General features: G+C 51.0%; 8 protein-coding genes across 8 annotated transcripts; 6 read left to right on the forward strand and 2 right to left on the reverse strand.

The window, feature by feature from the left end:
* Positions 1-741: 741 nt before the first annotated feature.
* On the forward strand, positions 742-8,729 carry Z518_05274 (uncharacterized protein; the record flags this gene model as incomplete). Its single annotated transcript, XM_013416088.1, has 2 exons — positions 742-6,021; positions 6,078-8,729. The coding sequence occupies 2 exons, from the start codon at positions 742-744 to the stop codon at positions 8,727-8,729; spliced, it is 7,932 nt and encodes a 2,643-aa protein (XP_013271542.1).
* Positions 8,730-9,374: 645 nt separating this feature from the next.
* Z518_05275 (uncharacterized protein) lies at positions 9,375-11,706 on the reverse strand (the record flags this gene model as incomplete). Its single annotated transcript, XM_013416089.1, has 3 exons — positions 9,375-11,330; positions 11,377-11,556; positions 11,581-11,706. 3 exons carry the CDS (start codon positions 11,704-11,706, stop codon positions 9,375-9,377), a joined length of 2,262 nt encoding a protein of 753 aa, XP_013271543.1.
* Positions 11,707-12,004: 298 nt separating this feature from the next.
* Z518_05276 (uncharacterized protein) lies at positions 12,005-12,562 on the forward strand (the record flags this gene model as incomplete). The annotated part of the gene is made up of 3 exons (XM_013416090.1): positions 12,005-12,056; positions 12,108-12,265; positions 12,314-12,562. 3 exons carry the CDS (start codon positions 12,005-12,007, stop codon positions 12,560-12,562), a joined length of 459 nt encoding a protein of 152 aa, XP_013271544.1.
* Positions 12,563-12,878: 316 nt separating this feature from the next.
* Z518_05277 (uncharacterized protein) lies at positions 12,879-13,483 on the forward strand (the record flags this gene model as incomplete). Its single annotated transcript, XM_013416091.1, has 2 exons — positions 12,879-13,381; positions 13,435-13,483. 2 exons carry the CDS (start codon positions 12,879-12,881, stop codon positions 13,481-13,483), a joined length of 552 nt encoding a protein of 183 aa, XP_013271545.1.
* A 1,181-nt stretch (positions 13,484-14,664) lies between these two features.
* Z518_05278 (uncharacterized protein) lies at positions 14,665-16,251 on the forward strand (the record flags this gene model as incomplete). The annotated part of the gene is made up of 3 exons (XM_013416092.1): positions 14,665-15,094; positions 15,146-15,233; positions 15,291-16,251. 3 exons carry the CDS (start codon positions 14,665-14,667, stop codon positions 16,249-16,251), a joined length of 1,479 nt encoding a protein of 492 aa, XP_013271546.1.
* A 448-nt stretch (positions 16,252-16,699) lies between these two features.
* Z518_05279 (uncharacterized protein) lies at positions 16,700-18,879 on the forward strand (the record flags this gene model as incomplete). The annotated part of the gene is made up of 2 exons (XM_013416093.1): positions 16,700-18,248; positions 18,314-18,879. 2 exons carry the CDS (start codon positions 16,700-16,702, stop codon positions 18,877-18,879), a joined length of 2,115 nt encoding a protein of 704 aa, XP_013271547.1.
* A 751-nt stretch (positions 18,880-19,630) lies between these two features.
* Positions 19,631-21,346, forward strand: Z518_05280 (uncharacterized protein; the record flags this gene model as incomplete). The annotated part of the gene is made up of 1 exon (XM_013416094.1): positions 19,631-21,346. The coding sequence occupies one exon, from the start codon at positions 19,631-19,633 to the stop codon at positions 21,344-21,346; it is 1,716 nt and encodes a 571-aa protein (XP_013271548.1).
* An 88-nt stretch (positions 21,347-21,434) lies between these two features.
* Z518_05281 (uncharacterized protein) lies at positions 21,435-22,107 on the reverse strand (the record flags this gene model as incomplete). The annotated part of the gene is made up of 2 exons (XM_013416095.1): positions 21,435-21,910; positions 21,975-22,107. The coding sequence occupies 2 exons, from the start codon at positions 22,105-22,107 to the stop codon at positions 21,435-21,437; spliced, it is 609 nt and encodes a 202-aa protein (XP_013271549.1).
* Between the last annotated feature and the right edge of the window lie 231 nt (positions 22,108-22,338).

Below are 22,338 nucleotides of genomic sequence, written 5' to 3' on the forward strand. Positions count from 1 at the left end.
GGCCTGATGGTGGGGTGGTCTCCTGACCAAAATAACACGGCACATCCGAGATCGGTGCACATAAAGACGATTGACAGTTGTCAACGAGGCTTGCCCCGATCTTTGTTTCCTCCTGTTGGCGCCAAGTTGTCGCCAGAGTCAGCAAGAGCCTGTGACAGATCATTCATTACTCCGTATATCACCCGTGAACGGGGATGCTGGCAGTCTCTTACCCATCATCTGATTCGACAAAGCCGCTCGCGCAACAACGAATCGCACAGTGTAGCACACAACCAGACAAACTTGTAGGCCACTCGCCCACATACACACGGCGACATTCACAATCAGTCGCCATCAATCTCTTCGCTATGTTTCTGTCGTTTCGCACCAAGTAGTCTGTCCGATGTAGATCTTTGCTTGAGTAAACCACCTCCAGGTTTGTGTTTCTCATTGTGTGATTGGTGGCATGCTGAAATCCGGTTCCATTGTCCTTTGACCATCTCGATTCTCTAGTTCCTTTTTGCTTCTCGACGCGACGGCGACTAGAGACCGCCTCCCTTTGACAATCTAGGGACAACATCTCTTCTTCTCCCATCACCAACGTTGGCCTCTACCTTTGCGCACTGTTACGGAGCAATGACGCAGTCCCTGCATCTCCTATCACAGTGGCCATCGACGGCACACAATGCTCCATAACCGTGAGTTCGGAACCCTTCCGCGAGAGCCAACAATGCTGCGGACAATCACTGACTGAGAAATTCAATGCTTCTAGATGCTCAACCCGTCTCTAGCGAGCCTTCGAACTCGCCTCTCGATGGCCCCGGACCCGAACAGATCTCCCCACCTGTGACCAATGTGCGACCGCAACTTGCTGCCCCAATTCATTCCCGGGAGACTTCGGTGACAAGAGGAAGACCTCAACAGCTCAATACACAGACATATGGCTCCAACTTTGTGCCCTCATCTCACGCAGGTTCCGTACAGCCGCACGGAACAGAATCGGGTTTGAGCTCAAGAGGTGGTCCCACCGTTGACACCGGCCTTCAAAGACGGACCTCAAACGGTTATGGCCATCACCGCCAGACATCTGTCATACATGGACTACAGCATTCAAGGAGCCCCAGCTTCAATTCTCCCTCCACGGGGAGCCCTCTGACCCCAGATCCTATGCTCGGTGCTCCTGCATATGCAAGACATCCTCATGCAACCCGGCGTGGCCAATATTCTACCGCAGATACTGCTTCTGCTTTCACCAGTCCCGTCTCGCCATTCCAGGGTCACGCACCAGACCATTCCATCAATTCTCTCATAGACGGTCCTGGTTCACTGCAAGATCAAGGTTCTTCACAGCCCAGGAGGCGGAGAGAGCCCTCGAGAACGAGAAGAGGCCATGCCTATCACTCGTCCAGTATCCACCAACAAAATGAACCACGTACTCCCGGCGAATATGCGCTGCACCATCTTTTCCATGCCTTTGTGTTGCGAGCTGATCAGAGGATCAATCACTGCCTCACGCTTCTGGACAATTCTGTCGCGCCGGTCGAGCAGGCTTGTGCTCCAGGGGTCGATGCAGGATTTGATCAGCTGATATCTTCGCTCGGTCACATATCTCGTCAAGAGCCCAAGCCGCTTGTGGATAGTTTGATGCTCTGGCGGAAAAGCAAGGGCGATGCTGCTGCCAACTTAAAGAAACAGGTCTATCAGCAGAGACTTCAAATGGGTGGGACAACGTCGTCTCTCCCGATTTCACTGCCTCGTCGGCATACCGAGCCTCTGCAAGGCCCAGACGAACCGGGTGTGCCTCAAATCAACTCGGACAACCCGTCCATAGAAGACACTCTCACGCGGGAGTACGCTCTCGCGGACCGACGAGCAACCATATCTGTCTACATCCTATGTCGGGTCTTGATTGCTATTTTTGAGCAGAGCAATTTGGCTGCCATAACTCAGGATTTGGCCAATAAGCTTGAAGACATCGTGTTTACCCAGATGAGAGACGTTGAGCCCGGCCAAATTTTGACGTCGAGAATTCGGCTTGCGAACTGGAGAATATATGGCGAGGTACTGGGCCACATGAGTCGCCTTGATTTTGTCAACGTGACGTTTCGTTTTACACAACAGCTCGACCTGTGGCAGCAAGAGTTTGCAAACAGCTCAGGCACGGCCGCTGCTAGAGATATCGAATCTCGACTCGAGTTGCTTCTCCTGGGCATGAGGCACCTGCACCTTACCGCTACAAGAGAGACTGTTTACCCAGTTGCCGAATTTCTAAAAACCCTTGCGAATCTATTTGCCGACGCACACGGGCCTCGGGTGAAGCAGGCGTACTGTCAGCTCTTTGAGCGCCTGTTGACGGCAGTTGCAAGCAACCCAGAGTGCTTTCAGGGTGTTCCAAAATGGAGGGATTTTATCGACACCATAAACTCGCGGCTAGGAAACATGTTGGTCAAAGTCCGTCATTGGAACACCGTCTTTCCTGTGACAATTTTGTTGCTCTGCGTTTCTCCCCTGGATGTTTTCTCCGCGCAGTGGCTTCCAATGGTCTCGAATCTGGCACCGAAACTGAAAGACCGGTCGGCACGTGGCTTAGTCTTGCAAGCTATATGTCAATTGGTTTGGACATATCTTAGTCGAGTCAGTGAATCGGCTCAAGTCAAGCTTCGAAAATTGGACGAAATCGCCAAAATCGCCATCCCACAAGGACGAAAGACCCATGTGGTCTCGGAGCCATCTGTATCAAATCCCCTGGTACAGTTGGTCAGAATCATTGGGTTCGCCGCCCAGGATATGTGTTTTCGGTCAATCATCTTTCCTTTGGTACACTATGACCTTTTCCAATCCAATCGAAGTCTCAAGATTGAAAACATGGAACCAGAACGGATGGTCATCGGTATTCGAGCCTTCCTTGCCATTATGTCAGACCTAGAGGATGGAAGTATGAAAAGTCCCCCTTTCCCTACTTTCAGCGTTCAACCTCCGAGCTTTGAGGGTCTCCCATCTTCACCTATGAGTATGAGAACCAGTCTGGGTATTGACTCCCCAATCCGATCGACTTTTGAAGAGGAAAACCCCTCGTCACTGCCCGTCAACGCCGCTCAACTAGAGGAGAATGCGAGGCAGTACTACCTGCAATTTTGCCAGATCCTAGGGAAGATCACTCTCCTTTGCGACAATACATTCGGTGGCCAAGCCACTCTGAATGAAAAGTTTGGCTCTTCGAACTTGACGCCGAAAACTCCACTGGTTGATGCCTTCACCCTGGCTCGCAATCAGGACGGCACCGCCACCGACCAGAGACAGCTGTATTATGAACTCCTCCACGTCGCCATCCAAGCTCTTCCTCGTTGCTTCACTGACCACATTCCGTTGAATCCCTTGATCAACCTTTTATGCACTGGGTCTGCCCATGTACAAACCAATATTGCGGTCTCCGCGACTCGGTCATTGAAAGCCATCGCCAGACAAGGCCACGCACAATCAGTGGCAATTGCCTTCCCACGGTTTATCTTTCATTATGACACACAATACTCTACGATGTCAGACGAAGGCCGTCTTGGACCTGCTCACATTGAATCCACCTTGACTCTGTATCTTGAACTGCTTCAAATATGGACGGAACAACTCAAGCAAAAGGCCACGGCCAATTCGCCCGAAATCAGGGATCGTGCAGGCCCGAATTCTGCTAGAGCGCTGCAAATGGAGCTTACCAATGTCATCCCCCACGTGGATGAGATTGAAGCTTATGGATTGTTTTTCTTGTGTTCACAGTCCCGACGGGTCCGGGCATTTGCCATCAGGGTCCTTCGTCTTGTCCTTCAGTTCGACAAGGTGTTAGGTCAGGATGAACCATCGAGAATCATCAAGCTGCTGGAGGGTCAGTCATCCAAGATCTTGGATTTGCAGGATGATGCTCTCAACGTTGCCGAGCGGAGCCGCTTGCAAAAGGATAAGCGCGTCAGCTCTGGCCAAAGCACATTGATCGAAATCTGCAGCTCTGAGGTATCATACGACTCGACGCTTTGGTTCAAAGCATTCCCCAATCTGATTCGTGTCGTGTTCGATGCATGCCCAAACGCGATTGCTCTCTGTCGAGGAACAGTCACCGACAGATTAATGATGATGCAAAGCGACATAGAGGGCTTCTCAGAAACTGTCATGGGCAACCCGTCCACGTACGAGTACCGTATCCAAGGACGCAGTTCTGCGACTTCTGCAGAAGTCCTATTCGATCAGTGGAAACTATACCTCATTATGGCCTGTGTCACACTCAGTTCCCCGGGCGGACAGTCTCAGAGTCAGTTGGCTGATGCCGCCCATGCACGAAAGACTTCCAAGGGTGCCACTCCCGCACAAGACAAGCTAGGCTCTGCCCGTGCACTATTCTCGGCGATCATTCCGATGCTCGGAGCTGCACCTCATGCCATTCGTGATGCCGTGGTTGCGGCTCTCGGTTCTATCAACCGCAAACTGTACCGCATATTACTTGAATCTCTCCAGTACGCGGTCATTAAATGTAATGATGAGGCAAAGGCCAGGATCAATCATCAACGGACTCCGAGCAGTCCACAGCGATCTCAGCAGACGGAACGACTTCGCACAGAAGTCACCCATGTTTACAAGCTCACGGCACATTTCCTCAGATATGAGGATATCTACAACGACGAGTGGATCTTACATAATCTGGTCACTTACACCAGAGACTTGAGGATATTCCTCAGTGACACTGATGTGCAGAATGACTGGCGATTTCAAAAACTGAGATGTCACTTTTGCGGGTTGGTGGAGGAAGTCTTCGAAGGCGTCAACCGCTCCAAGGCTCCAGGTCGTTGGATGCCTTTCGAGTCAAGGAAATCCGCCTTTGCTTTAATGGAAGATTGGTGCGGCTACTCAGCTGAGCAGAACCTGTTCGACCCGAACCAGGGCCGTGGCAGAGATGTACAAACACGCATAAATGCCAACGCTACCATGGAAAAGGAGAAGAACAATTTGCGGGTCGCGGCCTTGAGTGCCATGGCAACTCTCTGCGCCGGACCGATCAGCATCAAGACTGACAGCAATTCCATCTTGTCGTTCAATGTGCAACGGATGCTCTCATGGATTGATACGATTTTCGCCACCAATAACCACAAAATGCACAACATTGGCCGCCGAGCCCTCAAACAGTTACTGATCAATAACCCGGATCACCTTCTCCTGATCGAGCATGTAATAGAGCAATGCTATAGGACCGAGTCTGCGACAAGTTTGGAAAGTTATTTTGGCGTGGTATGCGACGTTCTCATCGAGCAGCCCGACTATCCACTTCCATTTTGGAAAATTCTCAGCATTATTGTTTTCACATTGGGCAACGAAAATCGTGAAATCAGAATGAAATCGGCCAATCTCATACGCACTTTGGATGAGCGACAGCATAAGAGTTCGAACCTCCAGGAATTCGACATCAGTATTTCCGACAAGACACGTGCTGTGTACAAATTGGCACAATTCGAGTACTCCAAGCGACTGTCCAAGGCGAATTCAGAAGTTGCTTTTATGATCTTCTCGGAGTTTTCTCTACACTACAAATCTGCCCGGAACGATCACCAGCGCAACATGGTCGCGGCCATCTTGCCATGGTTGCAAACGCTCGAACTCCAAGTTGATCCTGGCACGGGAGGGCCAACGGCGATTTCGTATATGCTTCTGGCAAACATGTTCGAAATCACCATCTGCTCAAGCAGTGCAATGCATAATGAGGTACAAGCCCTTTGGCAAGCTCTGGCCACGGGACCGCATGCAGGCAATGTCCAGCTCATTCTCGACTTTATTATTTACCTCTCGCTTGACCGAAGGGATCAGAATTTCGTGGAGTACGCAAAGCAAATTGTTGTATACCTATCATCCACTCCTGCCGGTTCTCGGGTGCTGGAATTCTTCATGCTACAACTCACGCCGAAGAACATGGTCAACGATAAAAAGCATGCTGATGTTATGATCCCTGATACAAGAAATCTCCCATACGTTGCAGACTTGGGTTCTTTGTTACCTATGGGCAACAAACAGGTAAGCTTCTTCGGTCCCTGTCTCTTCGTGAATATCCCAAGCTAATAGCACCTGAGGCTGGACTTTCATTGGGTCAGGTATCCTTGATTTTCTTGGTCGATTTGATGGTTCCGCCAGTGACCCTCGCCAAAGATGAAGCCATCAAGCTCATGCATGCAGTACTCATACTGTGGGATCACTATACCACTTCGGTCCAAGAACAAGCACGGGAAATGTTGGTCCATCTAATTCACGAATTGGTGACCACTAAGATTGAACCTCAAATCCTCACGTCCGCCAAATCACAAATAGAAAGCCTGGTCGAAGCCGTGCGCACGAACAACTCCCGCGTAAGCTGGTCTTATGATGAAAACACGAGAAAAGATGAAGATGATGGTGGGAGCCGCGTTCCACCAGCAATGTCTGTCCTGACTTCAGAGATTGTTAGCATTTTCAATCTCGCCTTCGAGAACTTCAGCGACACCTGGGCAAAAGAGGCTCTCCACTGGGCATCTATTTGTCCAGTCCGGCATTTAGCATGCCGGTCCTTCCAAGTATTCCGCTGCATCTCGGTTAGTCTGGATGCCAGAATGCTTGCCGACATGCTTGCCCGCCTATCCAACACAATCGCTGATGAACAAACAGACTATCAGACCTTTTCGATGGAAATTTTGACCACGCTCAAAGTCATTATTGGTGCTTTGGAACCCAAAAATCTAATGCGATATCCTCAGCTGTTCTGGACCACCTGCGCCTGTCTCAATACCATCCACGAGAGAGAGTTTTATGAGACACTGGGGATGCTCGAGAAGTTCGTCGAGAAACTTGATCTGTCTGCTCCGGAAGTCACAGAAGCCATGTTGAAGGGTCAACCGGGCAAATGGGAAGGCGGCTTTGAAGGACTCCAGCCATTACTGTACAAAGGGCTCAAGTCCGCTGACAGTTTGGACAAGACTCTCCTGGTTCTACACAAGCTTTCCAACATCCCAAACTGCGAATTGGTTGGAAATGATGATCGCCTTCTTTACTGTGTCCTGGCCAACCTACCTCGATTTCTTCAAAGCTTTGAGCTTGATTCTGTGGACGCTGCATCAATCACATGCGCTGAGAGACTTGCACAGGTGGCGAATGCGGAAGGGCATGAGCTTTTATCCGCTTGCCTGTTGCGATTCGCGAACAAGGAATGGGCAACAAGTCGAGAGATGCTAACCACGGTCATTCAGGCCCTGAGGGCTTCTTATTTCCCAGCCAATGACGCTCAAAGCCTGATCTTCGTGATCGGTCTGCTGACGAATAAGACGCCTTGGTTCAGAGTCAAGCTTATGGACATACTCTGCGAATTGATTCCACTGGTTAATATGAAAAGCCCGGCCATTACAACTCACGGACCGGATCTCATTTCACCGCTTCTGCGGCTTTTGCAGACCGAGCACTGTGCCAAAGCTCTGGAGGTCATGGATTATATTATGGAACTTGCAGCAACCCCGATGGAAAAGCATCATATGCGCATGAGCATGGCCTCAGGTTCTGCAAAAGCGATTCGAAAAGAGTACGAACGGACTCAGAGTCTTTATGGAATCCCACAATCGTCAGGCTGGTCGATTCCGATGCCTGCAATCTATTCCAGCATGACCAGACACAACGTTCATGCTGTCTTCTACACGTGTGGAGATTCTGATTCACGCAAGGAGCAAGAAACCACCACCCCTGAAGTCGAGTTCCAGGGAGATGACGGTTACACCGACTCGTATTTCCCGCCGCAGAGCAGGGCTGAAACCGTTAGATCAATGGAGGCTGCAGCAGACACCAATGTCAGCGACCTTGTCAACACTCTTGACAGTCTGGACGATTTCTTCGATGATATGGATGGGGACAATGTTCTCACTCCGATAAGTACGAGCCATCTGGGATCTATTATGACCATTCCCACTCTCACGGAGCAAAGTACAGCGCTCTATGATGAACAAACAGCCCCAATCTTACGCCAGAGTCTTGCACGATCTTCATCTATGACTGACGTACAGGATGGTTTTACGGAGACTGGTCCACTTCCTGGTATGACCCATCGTCCTCAGCCAAGTCTGTCTTCTTCTAATTACACCGGCACGGCACAAGCAAATTTCTCATCGATCGACGAGATCGGAGCACCAGGACCATCAATGGTGAGCACCGCAAAGAAGCCTGTTCTTCAAACTGCTATCAGTCCAATCAATCACCCTAGACCGGGATTACATGCCAGGTCCATCACATCACCTGCAAATCAATTCCCGGTTTCGCAACCCACGTCGAATGCCTTCGCCCCGATGCCTGCCGGTGGGTCTCTCAGATCTCAAGATGATTATGCAGACCAATACGATGAAGCCATACTTTCAGACGGCGAGAACAGCCCCTTTCCTTCACTGAGTATGAACACGTCCGGTGCCAACAAACCCTTATCGGGCCCAGGGCCTTCAGAGTATCAAACAACTCCAACTTCTGCAACAGAGACTGGAGGCGCGTTTACCTTACAAGGAATGCGGCGGGGTATGCGTCGACTCACAGGCGGAAAGAGTGAGAGTCAAAAGGAAAAAGAGAAAGCAAGGGATATTGCCCGCTTACGTGGACAACCTGGAGGATACAATCAAGTGACTGGGGCAACCCAAAGCCCTAAAGTGCCCAAAGTTCCCTTGGAATACCTCAATGCCGGAAACATGACCGGAGTCAGTCCTACCACAAGCCCAGGACTTTGATATCAGTACACGATACGTGCTTTCGTCCTTTTTTTTTTTTTTCTTCTTCTTCCATTTTGCAACATTAAAGATACCCATGGAGCATCCTACAAGAAAGTTATGGTTGCATGATTGGCGTCCTAATAAATTTCAGCAGCAAGCTACCATGTTTGTGTACAACATCTGAAGCTGTTCTCCATAACAAGACGAAAGTGGGTTTGTATACTAGAGTCAACAATTGCATGGGTCGGTAACTGGGGAGTGGGCGATGGATGTGGATTGAGAGGCCTAGTTTAATGTACGGATGTACGCAGCAGGAGAGACCGTTTGCAGGGCCTTCACGCGAATAGAAGGCGATGATGTTCTTGCCCCTTGGTCGATGAAGGGGTTAGAGTGGTTAGGGCTCATATATGTTTTGGAAGTGGGTGTGAAGTTTTTTCATTTATGATCACCTTCTCGAATGCGGCGGTGGACTTCCGTCCTTCGAACGTAGAATGAAATTGCGCTTATTCCTTTTGTGATCTTTAACGATGTCAGGACGTCGGCAATCCCATCGCCATGAAGACGACCCGTCTGCCAATCTTTGACCATGATACATTTTCCTTCTCGACTTGCCCGACTTGAAGGACTCAAGCGGACCATCCTGTTATGATAGGCTTGGGCCCATCAGCAGCGCTCAAAAACACGATACAGACCTTTCAGATTCGCCACTTCGATCACTCCCTTCAACATACCTCTGGTGGCCACGATGCGTGACCGAAACGCCGGGAAAAGGACGTGTTCTAGTGTATGTTCTATTTCCTTCCGCCTTTTCTCAACCATCTCATCAAGGCTTTCGGATTCTTGTTCTAGTTCCACGCTGCGTCTTTCGTCATCCGATTCGGGTTCTGCGTCCTCCTGCTTGATTGTACTTTTCCCTCCGCGCCGAGGGAGTTGCTCGGGAACATAAAATGAAGCAAGTTCTCGTAAGAATGTCCGGAAACATTCTTCTTCTTGAGTCCAATTCACAAATGGACCCAGTCGTAGGAGAAACGTCGGCAATTTGGCCATGCTCGGAAGATAGCCCTTGAGCAGGAGTGGGATAGCTTCGAGAAGGCCTTCGTCGGATATCTCGAGTGAGAAGTATTCGGAAAGCATCTGTCTTCGGTTCATCAGTTGATCGTAGATTTTTTGGACGACTTGCTCTTTGTCCAGGTCGGCGCACTTTGGATCCGTTTCAATCTGATGTTGTGCAGCGATGCTTAGCAGTTCGCGGAGGTGGGGTGCCGGCTGCAGTTGAATGAGGCCAAAATTCCCGAAATCCGTCAAGCCAACCTGGTAGAAGTATTCGTTCGAAGTCATGCCGTAGTCCACCAGGTATAGTTTGACTCCAGACTGAATGGCGGCCAGTCTCCGGTTACGATCCACGATCCCGACGTAGGTCAATGAGGCGAAGACTTCAGTTAGGCCATTGTGCATAGCTTCGCGAACCTCGGCCCGTAGATTCTTCACGGATGTCAGGCGGATTTGTGTTTGTTCTCGATCGGTGGTGGTGTATTTTATTCCGTTTGCTGCTGAGGAGGCATCTTGAGAAGTTCCCGTCGTCAGAGCTGGGGGTAGCATCGAGGTGATCTTGCGCATCTTCGAGTCTGTTCGTACGAGGTTGTTTTCGTATGGCTTCTTGGTGGTGGATGGTTTTCTTTGGGCACTGTCATCGGTCGGAGACGTATTGTCACCGGCTCGGACCTGGGGATTGACCGGTGTCATAGGAGTAACTCCGGGAAGTAAAGTCTGCGTTTTGAATGTTCTGCTGGTGTCGACTTTGGCTAAACTCTCGCGAATATTCGAACACACCAGTTCAATGATTTCGTCTTCGTTCAAGAAGTGAACTTCCCTCTTTGTGGGATGAACGTTGACATCGACTCTGGCAGGATCGATTTCGAGGCTGAGATAGACAAATGGATGTCCACCCTTTGGTAGAAATAGTTGGTAAGTCTGTTCAATGGCCTTCTTGACAGCTGACGATTCCACCGACCGATGATTGATGAATAAAAGCAAAGCGGTTCTTTTGACACTATAATTTGCATTAGTCGCGTACCCTGAAGCTTTGAACCCCCAACGAGAATCTTCAACTTCAAATTCCATGATTTCTTTCGCTACTCCTGCTCCATATGCTTGTCTGATTCTGTCAATCTTGGTCGCAGCTGCCACGACGGAAAATCCGGCACCCGTTTCACCATGTTTCTTGACGGAAAACGCGATGCCTTCTCGATGAATGGCGTATCGTGTGATGACGTCGAGAACTTTGGTGTATTCCTCTGAGGGAGATCGAAATGCTCGTCGTCGATTGGGTATGTTGTAAAACAGATCCTCGACAGTGATCTGAGTACCAGGACGGCCCGCACATGGCTTGGGATCTGAACTTTGGCCTGGCTTCGCCGGAATGAGATTGCCACCCCCATAATGAGCTTGCCAGGCACAACTAGAGTTGGCAGTCCGAGTCGTGACTTTGAGGTGGGCGATATGGCTAATGCTAGCAAGAGCTTCTCCCCGAAACCCATAAGTGGCGATGGACATGAGGTCTTCAAAGTTTTTAAGCTTAGATGTGGTGAAGCGTTGGCATAAGATGGGCAAGTCGTCCTTCTAATACGAGTTAAAGTAGGGAAACAAGGTTGGTATGGGAACATACCTCGATGCCATGCCCGTTATCCGTAATTTGTAGCAGTTTTAGGCCACCGTCTTTGACGAGAACTTCGATAGCCGTTGAGCCAGCATCTACCGAATTCTCTAGAAGCTCTTTGAGGGCATGCATAGGAGCCACGATGATTTCTCCCGCGGCGATCTTGTTGACCACTTCCTGATCAAGAGCCTTGACGCCATATTAGCCACATACTTGACCTGCCGAAGGGCATTGACGTGCCTTGATACGACGCGGAGCCTCTGGAGGCAGGCCTGCTTCTTCTGCAGTCCTTTTGACGCCGCGAGGGGAATCTGAGTCCAAATCCATCGCATCTGCCATCACGAAGAAACAGCGTTGACGAAGAGTGGACGTGATGGACTCAGTTCAGTTGTGCTCGGGCAGTTTGTGGCGAGCCTTAGCCTAAGCCTTGGGCAACGTCACATGGTACGTCAAGCCACTGAGCCTCAGTCCTTCATGCTCAGTCTGTCGTCCTCTGGTACCTCGACTCCAAAACCAGAGTGAACATCATCTCTTCTTGTATCGGACCGGCCTCGATCCCCGTTGGTTAAGGAACAGATTCTCCTCCATGGGCTACCCACGGTAGCCTCTGACAGCGAGCTGTCCAAATCACTCCAATATGGCTATGAATTTTGTCACCTTCAACCAGGACTATAGCCACCTGGCTGTAGGTATGTTGGAATTCTAGAAGATGAAGGTTTCCTGTCACTGACCGAGTGGAGGAACCTCGAGAGGATTTCGCATCTTCACCACCGATCCATTTGAAAAGTGCTTCGAATCCCGAGACGCCGGCAACATTGCCATACTCGAAATGCTCTTCTCTTCCTCCCTTGTCGCTCTAATATTGTCTCCGAGAAGACTTCAAATCAAAAATACCAAAGTGCGCCCGCCGAATTTTTCTTGCGCGACCCATGTTGACATCCCACAGCGAGATTCTATCATTTGCGAACTCACATTCCCGACCACGGTCCTGTCAGTGCGGTTGAACAGAAAGAGACTGGTGATTGTGCTGGAAGACCAGATATACCTTTATGACATCCAAAATATGAATTTGCTTTACACCATCGAGACATCTCCCAATCCTACAGGCAAGACGATCCCTGTTGAGCACGCCGAGCTTGACAATCGGTTTACTGACAGCATGTCCAGCCATCTGCGCCCTCTCGCCCTCGTCTGAAAATTGTTATCTGGCTTATCCTCTGCCGCAAAAAGCGACCGCTTCATCTTTTGCTCCGCCTTCACACGCGCCTCCAAACAGCACTCATGTCCCTCCAACTTCCGGGGAAGTGTTGTTGTTTGACGCCATCAAATTAGAGGCTGTGAATGTGGTGGAAGCACATCGATCTCCGCTGTCTTGTGTCACATTCAATAGTGAAGGGACAATTCTTGCCACTGCCTCCGACAAAGGCACCATTATTCGAGTCTTCTCGGTGCCAGATGCTCACAAGCTATACCAGTTCAGGAGAGGGTCTATGCCGTCCCGGATCTACTCCATGGCCTTCAACATCACATCTACCCTGCTCTGTGTATCCTCGGCCACGGAGACCGTCCACATCTTCAAACTTGGACCGCAAACCAGCCGAATCCCGGAAGACGGTGATGAACTGAGTCAAGGAAGTGACACTCTGCACGACAAAGCCGCCGTGGACGAGGAAGACGGAGCAGAATCACCCACTACTCTCGCCAATCGCAAACCCAATGGGACGTTCATGGGCTTGCTTCGACGAACTTCTCAGCATGTGGGAATCAACCTCGCCTCAACGGTCGGCGGGTATCTCCCAAAAGGGGTAGCCGAGATGTGGGAACCAGCACGAGATTTTGCTTGGATCCGACTCCCCCGGTCAAGTTCTGGGACAGCACCCAGCCAGTTGCGAAGCGTGGTAGCCATGAGTAAGAATTCGCCACAAGTGATGGTTGTCACCAACGAAGGCAATTTCTACGTTTTCAGTATTGATTTGGCCAAAGGGGGGGAGGGATCCTTGACGAAGCAATACTCGTAAGTCTTGGGAGGGAGTCCGGGCGTCATTGCCGTGACTAACACGGACGCAGGGTCCTTGATATCAACGACAAGATGAGTGCCTTCGGGATGGATTATTAAGAGGACGGCGGCCTCTCTGCACCGCATGAGGTGTTTTAGCGTGGGCGTTATGGTTGCCATTTTGATATCTGCAGGTAGCCGGTAGCTACCGGTGCGATCATATTGTTTTCATGTCAGTTGATCCAGCATTGCTGGAATCCAGGTGAATGACGGAATGGTACAGCAGCTCAATAATTACCAATGTTGAAACCATGTCACCTTTTTGACGATACACCATTAATACTCCACCGTATAGATATCTGCGTCATCTGGTCAAAAGATCTACTGTACTGCATGTTTTCGTGAACCCCCCTTGCAACTGCTAGAAGGCTCTAGAGAACGCGCTAAGCCTAATTGGGAAATTTTGATGACACATTACTCCATTGCGTTTAGTTCCCTAAGTCTATAAATACGCGATCAGTGGTAATCCTCCGTAACCTTACTACTGTCAATGGACCTGGAAAGGCCTACATTACCACCTCCCCGAGCGCCTTTCGAAGCAGTCCCGAGGGTGCAACCGCGCGTAACACCTCCCCGATGAACGCTGCCAGGACGTTATAGACGCCGAGGGGGGTTATGCTAGGTGGTGAAAAATATTCTGTAGGGGCTTAAATGTGGTATTAACTGGTCACGTAACGTAGCAAATGAATTCCCATATTAGGCTTAGCGCAATCATAACTCTAAAGTGGTAAGGTGTATGAGGCGGTTGCCCGGGGGGGGGTCGCGAAAAAACACAGTATACCCTGACCCCGGATTGTAGGCCTGGTGCTCCACAATGCGATTCCAGCGAGGAATTCCGCGAGATGCATGAGCGACAGGTGAGCAGGTTCAACTTCTTCTTCAAGCCGTCGGCGGTCTGGTTTCCGTTCTGGGTTTCGGACACACTACTCCGGTTGATCTTCGGTCCAGGAAGGGATTTTCTGACATCGTCCTCTTCTCTTACTACATCTATCGAATTGAAATGGACTGAATACTTCCCGTGAGTCATTGAAACGGCTAGGGTACCAGGACTGGTTCCGTTGCATTGGGAGCAGGGCCGCAGCCTTAGCCATTGTACTTTATTGAAAAGGCCAATGTGACCATTCATCCTCTTCTCCTTCCTCAATATAGCGAGCCTGCTGTTCCGTCCCATTAGTTGCGAGTTTTTAGTCTCTTACTTTTTCTCACATCTTTCTGTTCAAACGCCAATAATTCCCGCCGTAATGCAAGTCAACAGCTCTCCCTCCGGAGGCGGCTCGACCGTGGTAATTGAAATGCCTTCCACCACCCATCAAAGAGTACATTCGGACAAAGATATTCCCACCTCCTCAGACACATCCGCTGGTGCCTTACCGCCTCAATCCACCTCCATACCTCAACTACAAAAATGGAACTCTCCTCGGACCAACATGTGGCGGTGCTTGGCCACCTTCTATTCGTTTGTCATCCTGGGGGCAAATGATGCTGCATACGGAGCTCTCATACCTTACCTCGAGACTTGGTATAATGTCAATTACACGGTGATTTCTTTGGTGTTTTTGAGCCCAATCGTTGGTTACACAATGTCGGCATTACTGAACAATCACATTCATACCGTTTATGGACAAAGGGGAGTGGCCTGGATAATGAGCATGTCACATTTGGGCGCATACAGTGAGGTAGGCGAGACCAGGTCGACGCCATGTGGCTGACACATTGGTGTAGCTGCTATTTGTCTTCATCCTCCGTACCCCGTTTTGGTGGTGGTATTTATCCTGGCAGGATTCGGAAATGGATTAGGGGATAGTGGGTGGTGTGTTTAGACGCTTCAGATCTCTCCTTCTGCGAGCATGCTAACATCTGGTCGCAGGAATGCCTGGATCGGCGACATGGCCAATGCCAATGAGGTCCTTGGCTTTCTCCACGGCTTCTACGGTCTGGGTGCCGCCATTTCCCCTCTCATTGCTACCACCTTGGTGACGCAGGCCGGTTGGCGATGGTATGAATTCTATTACCTCATGGTCGGGGCAGCAGCACTTGAGGTGGCGTTTCTCGTCGGCACCTTTTGGAAAGCGGATGCCCGGGCGTATAGTGCTGAACACCCACAAATGGCCAACCTGGGCACTTCCGGCTCCAGCACTCCCACCACCAATGATCATATCGACCACACTCGCCCAGCCGAGGGTCAAAGAGGCATCTTGTCCAAGCTGAGTCCGTTTGGTAAAAGGGCCAAAGGCAAGAGTAAGACCGCTGAAGCGGTCAAGAACAAGGTCACCATTCTGGCCTCAATTTTCCTGTTGATCTACGTGGGGATCGAAGTCGGCATTGGAGGATGGATTGTCACCTTCATGCTGCGAGTGAGAAAGGGTTCCCCATTCGGGTCGGGACTGACATCGATGGGATTTTGGCTGGGGATTACCGTGGGTCGATTGATCCTCGGGTTCGTCACGGCTCGACTGTTTGAGACTGAAAAGCATGCGGTGGCCGTCTACCTGGTTTGCAGCGTGGCATTGCAATTAATGTTCTGGCTCATTCCGAACTTCTTCGTGAGCGCGGTCATGGTTGGTTTCCTGGGCTTCTTTCTGGGGCCCTTATTCCCCGCGGCCGTTGTGGCATTGACCAAGCTCCTCCCGAAGAAGCTGCACGTCGCCGCCGTGGGGTTCGCCGCCGCCTTTGGAGCCAGCGGGGCATGCGTGCTACCGTTCGCGGTTGGGGCCATTGCGAACGCCAAGGGAGTTACGGTGCTACAACCCATTATTCTCGCTGCCCTCGTGTGCTGCTTAATTGTGTGGCTGCTGGTGCCAAGGTTGCCCAAGCAAAGGATGGCATAAGATGTGCAGATGAACGACGTATCCGTGGACACGTGACAATCTCAACTAGGGCCGATCAGATGAAACGTTGATTTGACGAGAGATTTTAATTTATAGCAGTGGGGTAGGGGGCAACAAAGCCGAGTTCCCAAAGGATTTTGCAAGACGCTAGTGTCAAAAAAACCCGCTCAAGTTGATGATGAGCAGTGTCAACCCTCCCCCGTCAAACCACCTCTCCACACACCTCTACTGCCATCTGAGTGTTTGTCCTTGATCATGTCCATCGCTTTGCTATCAATCCGTGTTACAGTATAGACTGGGCGACCGGCTTGGTTGGATTCTCCCGGCTATTTGGGAGCTCTTTTTTCACCCCCTGTCGCGTCCGGAACGCGATCCAATCACTACGTCAGATGTTTTCTTTGGGTTTCTCTTGAAGGGCAATTCCATCTTATATTTTAATCGATAGCCCATGCGAGTACCTTCAGGCATGTTTACTCCACGGCATGCGCCGCTGAAAGAGGGCCGCTCGTTTCCCGGCCTACCATATGCTGGACCTCCGAGACGGAATCTCAGATCACGACATGGCGCTTTAATACTTCTCGTCCTCATATGCATTCCCTTGATCTACTTCCTAACATCATCCGGAGCCGCCAGTTCGACGATTCAAACCAGTCTACCATCCGACAGGTCCAGGGAATTTGTCACAGACCCCGAGGTGGTGCTTCGACCAAACCCCAATGAATCTCCCGGACGACAACAGTTCCCGCCGAACCAAGCTGGGGCCGATCCGCCCGCGCCGGAGTCGCCTGACGCCGCACCTGTCAAAGATTCAGTCCAGAAGGCCGAGCCACCACTGCAAAACCCCAAGGCTCCTGTGGCAGACCTGGAAGATGAGGAACCAGCAACCTCGAGGGGAAATGATCGGAGTACTACAGCACCCAAGTCTTCTCCCAAAGGACCTGGTTCAGGAGTGTCGTCGCAGGATTCCATCTCATTCAACGAGCGTCCCAAATTCGAAAGAGCTCTCGCTCGCGTGATCAGCTTGCTTCCTGGGGAGATGGAAGGCCGAGATTTACTCCGACAGGTTGAAGGAACCGGCAAGGAAAAGCTACGCGAAATGGGTCTCCGAGTCCGAGAATACAAGAAGTTTTTCGAGGCGTGGGAAGATTTGCATCTCACCTTTGACGAGGAAGGTGGCAGTTACATTCGTGACGATGTGATTCAATATCTGCGACACCATGTCCACAAGTCCTCCTCAGTCGACCTGGATAAAACGGGACTGGCTCAAACCATTCATTCCTACGAAGCGTACCGGTATTTCTTAGTCAAATTCGGTCAACTGCTCTTCCCCTGGACGGCACCCTATTTCCCCGACCACATGACTCTTCACTCTCATTTCAAGAAGGGCGGTCGAGGTATCGTGCTCACGGCTGGCGACGACCAGGCGCCGTTTCTATTAACGACCATCCCGACGTTCCGAAAGCTAGGCTGCACGCTTCCCATTGAGGTGATGTACCTCGGCGATTCCGATCTCAGCGAAGATTACCGGGCCGATCTCGAGGCTATCGATGGCGTGATCACTCGAGATATTGCACAAATGGTAAACGACGAGGGCTGGAAGCTTGCGGGCTGGGCTGCGAAGCCTTTTGCTATCCTCCATTCAAGCTTCCGAGAAGTCTTGTTCATTGATGCCGACAGCCTATTCTTCAAAAACCCCGAAATTCTCTTCGACGATCCCGCCTACCAAAAGACCGGAGCCCTCTTCTTCAGGGATCGATTAATCATGCCGGAGTCGAAGAAACGGTGGCTCCAGCAAATTCTACCAAAGCCCATCTCCAGACAAGTCAAGCAAAGTCGCTTTTGGACCGGTGACAGTGGCCACATGCAGGAGTCGGGCGTCATCGTGGTTGACAAGTGGCGTCACTTTATCGCCCTGCTTTTGGTTACTCGAATGAACGGCCCGGACAGAGACGGCAATCGAGACGAGGGACGAGTCGGCATCTATGACATGGTCTATGGTACGTCACGATCCCAATAATGACCCCTCCACGTCAATGCTGACATTGTTCCTTTTTTCTTCTAGGTGACAAAGAGACCTTCTGGATCGGTTGGGAGCTCGTCGGCGACTTGGACTATGCATTTCACCAAGGTGACGCCGGCACTATGGGCACCGTCCAGGAGGATAAGAATCGAGAGGAGGGACGAAAGGAGGGAAACCCCAACCGGAGGAAGAAGCAGAAGAAAATCATCCTCGACGACAACGGCGAAATCATCGAGAACCCCGAAGGCGAGGAAGGATGGGAGGAAGTCGAAGCCGAAGAAGAAGACCCCGGGAATACGGGACCGTCAAGTTATACCATTTGTTCTCCGCAATTGTTGCATCTTGATTTGGAGGGCAAACCGCTCTGGTTCAACGGGTGGTTGCTCGATAATAAGTTTGCGGATAGGAAACAGAAGAAATTCGGCAAGTTTGAAACGTATCTCATTGAGCCGAGGGATATCAGGGAACCCGGCGCCTGGCAGTTGGAGGAGAGTAATATGTGTTGTTTGACGACGGATCCGCCGTTGAAGAGGGATTTCACACCGGAAGAAAGAGAGATCTTAGATATGATGATTCAGCAGGCCAGAGAGGTTGGGATTGCAGGTTGATTTTGAACCGACCCAAAAAGAGGGGGGGAAAGCCAGCGATGGGAACGGGGTTGGTTAAGCATTTTATTTTGCATCTATCATCTCGACAACTACAGCACGTCTACCTGACTGACGGCGTCATGGACTTTCTTTCTCTTAAAAGGTGTATTCATACCTTGTATGGCCTGGAGGTGAGGTGAGATCGTGGCAATCTGAGGGTCGATCTACGCTTGCAGCATGCACACAATATATAAGTTGAACCCTGAGCCTCGATGGGAGACTGGAGATTGGAGTATTCAGTGCGTTCGATGATTCCCTTTTCCGCGTTGGCCTTGTTGGATTCGTGCCATCTTCTCACTCTCCATCAAGTCCCCGAAGTATAAATACTACCCCGTGGCAATACATCTCTATCCCCCCATTTGCTCGCATTGCCTGTGCCATCAATTCCAGTTTCCTAACCACATCCGCATCTGTCGGCCGTTGCAGCCGGTCGGTCACTACCGCTTCTGTCTCACCAGCAGCGACAGCTTGTTGTTCAATGGCGTCCGCTTTCAAAGGTGATGTAGACGGGAGCATGCCTGCAATCCCTACAGATTTAACTCGCAAGGCTGAGGTTAAAGCAGACAATGTATTATGTAAGCGCATATGTCTCAATTTTCGGCATCGATTTTACGACTTTGATGGCTGAATCTCGCAACCGAAACATGTGTTAACTCATGTTGGCGCTTTGAAGTACTTGCGTTCCCTTAGATCTAACTGGGACGGCGGCGCCATGGAGTCTGATGCCACAAGGACACGACCGAAATTTGAGCGCAAATCAAGATCGGAGAAAAGACTTGCTAACCCCCTGGTTAAGGGAATAGTAGCATTCTGCGCGAAGCGAGGCATCGTCATCGCCACTAATGAAGAGGGCGCCTCGTCCTCGCTAGCAGCTGAAGCCTCCATCCCGGCTCAAATGTCCCGAGGAACCTCAGACTTCCAGTGTGAGACGTCTCGATCTTCTCTCCAAGTTTCGCTCTCTTTCTCAGACCTCCCGAAACGCTACACGCTGTATGCTCCGCTGCTCCTGCTCGCGCACAATTTCCCGACACGGAATCCGCGCTGGAGAGACTTCTATAATGCTCTCTCGCAGCCGGAGAGAAGCGAATTGTTCAAATGTATCGCCGAGGAGGGATTCGCGGGCCTCGGCGTGAGTCGAATCGCAGTTAATGCGCCTATTGCCGCGGAAGAGAACGGGGAAGAGGTTAATGAGCCCGAAAGACCTGAAGCATGGGCTGGTAAATATCCGTCTATCAGGCCCGATCCTGATGTGCACGATAAGGATCTAACTACGATGACAAATCCGACCGACTCAGACACAGAGGTACAGGTACCGAGCCAGAAGCGGAGGCAACACATCCTCCGTAGCCCATCAGGCTTGGTCCCCGTATATGGCGACTGGGGGCCCCAACCTCGACAGATACCTTCTCCGAAAGGCAGGCTTCTCCTCACGGACCCGACGACTCGAGACTTCAGCGAAGCCTTCTGGACATCCACGACCCAACATCGCGGTATCATGCAGTGCTGGGCCCCCCTATACACCATGTTCAGCCGAGGGAATGTTTCTGAGAAAGCCCGGATCCTTGGGCTGGCCCCAGCATCTACATCGCCTTCTGCAGGAGAGAAGGCCGAGATCGGAGGCCGATTCCCCGGTTTGTCACCGCCGGCGCTCGATGAACCAATTGAGGCTGTCGACGTCATCGATTTCTACGTCGGCATCGGGTATTTTGCCTTCTGCTACCTGGCGTGCCGGGTGAGGAGAGTCTGGGGCTGGGACATTAACCCGTGGAGCATCGAGGGATTGAGGCGGGGCTGTGAGAGGAATGGATGGGGGTGTGTGGTGGTCAGGGTCGATGAAGATGGGAAATTGGTCGGGATGGGTGTGAAAGAGCTGGTGGAGAGGGTGGTAGGAGTGCAGGGCGACACAAACGTGAGAAACGGAGGCCGAATGGCAAAAGGAACAGAAAATGTTGGGGGAGCAAGAATTGGAGCAGGCAATGAGAGCGGTAGAGGGAATGAAGAACGGGCGGATGTCATCAAATGTGTGGCATTCCTGGGGGATAACAAATGGGCGGACAAGGTTATGAGGGAGGTTCGATGCGAGTTTGACGGACAAGAAAGGGGACTGAATGTCAGACATGTGAATTTGGGATTGCTTCCGACTTCGGGGGGGAGTTGGGAGAATGCCATCAGGATGGTGACGGGGTCGTATAATCAAGGGAAAGGAGGATGGTTGCATGTGCATGAGAATGTCGATATTGGAAGGATTGACGAGATGAAGGGAAATATCGTCCAAGGTATCGAGAGACTGGCTTCTCGCGAAGCAGGACGCGAGGGTAATCAAAGGACACACTGGGTCGTTTCATGCGTGCATGTCGAGGAGGTCAAGACGTATGCGCCCGGTGTCATGCATTGCGTTTTTGATATCGAGATCAAAGCCAATGGATGAGTCTGTATCCTTTTCTCTAAGGTCCTTTTTGCGCGTACGTTTCGCATTTCGCGTGTGCGTCAATATATCTCCCTCCCTTGCAATGCTGTCATGACTGTCTCCGAAACTTCACGGGAATGTTTTTCTCCACAATACTCAGTTGCTGTTCCCTGAGTACGCGCTCGGCCTCGTCCTCCATCAGGTCATGTTTTCGAAAATGCTCTATATCCTCAGGATGAATAAGGTCCTCCTCTTTCGTGTTCTCGTCATGGTATTTTTCAAAATGGTGGATTTCGTATTCATATTCGTCGTCGCCGTGATGGCCTGGTCCAAGCCCGAAATCGGGCAGTGTATGGCCGACCCGGATTCCGTCCAGCCATTGATCCTTAGTGATGGCACCGGAGGAGGCTGGATCGAAGATGCTAAAGACGTCGCGAACGGCTTTATCTTTGACTTCCGGGGGGGTTGACTGTAGAGATTCATCGTCCAGGCCGTAGGTTCTGCGAACTTCGTCGGGGGTCCAGATGCCGTCGTTGTTGAAGTCGTGGAGGGAGAAGAATGAGGTTGGGTCGAAGTTGGAGATGTCTGCACCATCGAAGGTAAATTGTCAGAGGAAAGGATACGAGGAGAAGGTGTTTAGTTTACACACGGTGCTCTTCTTGCATGTGGTACAATGCCCAATCGTCGGCGGGATTGGCTATTTCTTCTTGTGGAGGAGAGCCATGTGCACTGCCGATGGAGAGGAGAGTGGCGGACGCCACGAGTACGTCTCTGGGTTTCATTTGGGCTGTACGGTCTGTCTGTATCGCATTGAATGTTCGCTGAGATAGGGGATGCAGGTACAGCCTTCAGCGTTGTTAATATAAGCTGTTCATTCCTCAGCACAACATGATGTTGCCGGGAGCCGCCCACCTGTACCACACTGGCCATTGGGGATGCCCACCCCCTGGCGATCAGTAGGGACTAGTCAGATAAAGCCTAGCAGAGGCAGCCCCCCAGGCTTGTATCAACTT

Source organism: Rhinocladiella mackenziei (genome assembly GCF_000835555.1).
Source record: "Rhinocladiella mackenziei CBS 650.93 unplaced genomic scaffold supercont1.4, whole genome shotgun sequence".
Classification (NCBI taxonomy): domain Eukaryota; kingdom Fungi; phylum Ascomycota; class Eurotiomycetes; order Chaetothyriales; family Herpotrichiellaceae; genus Rhinocladiella; species Rhinocladiella mackenziei.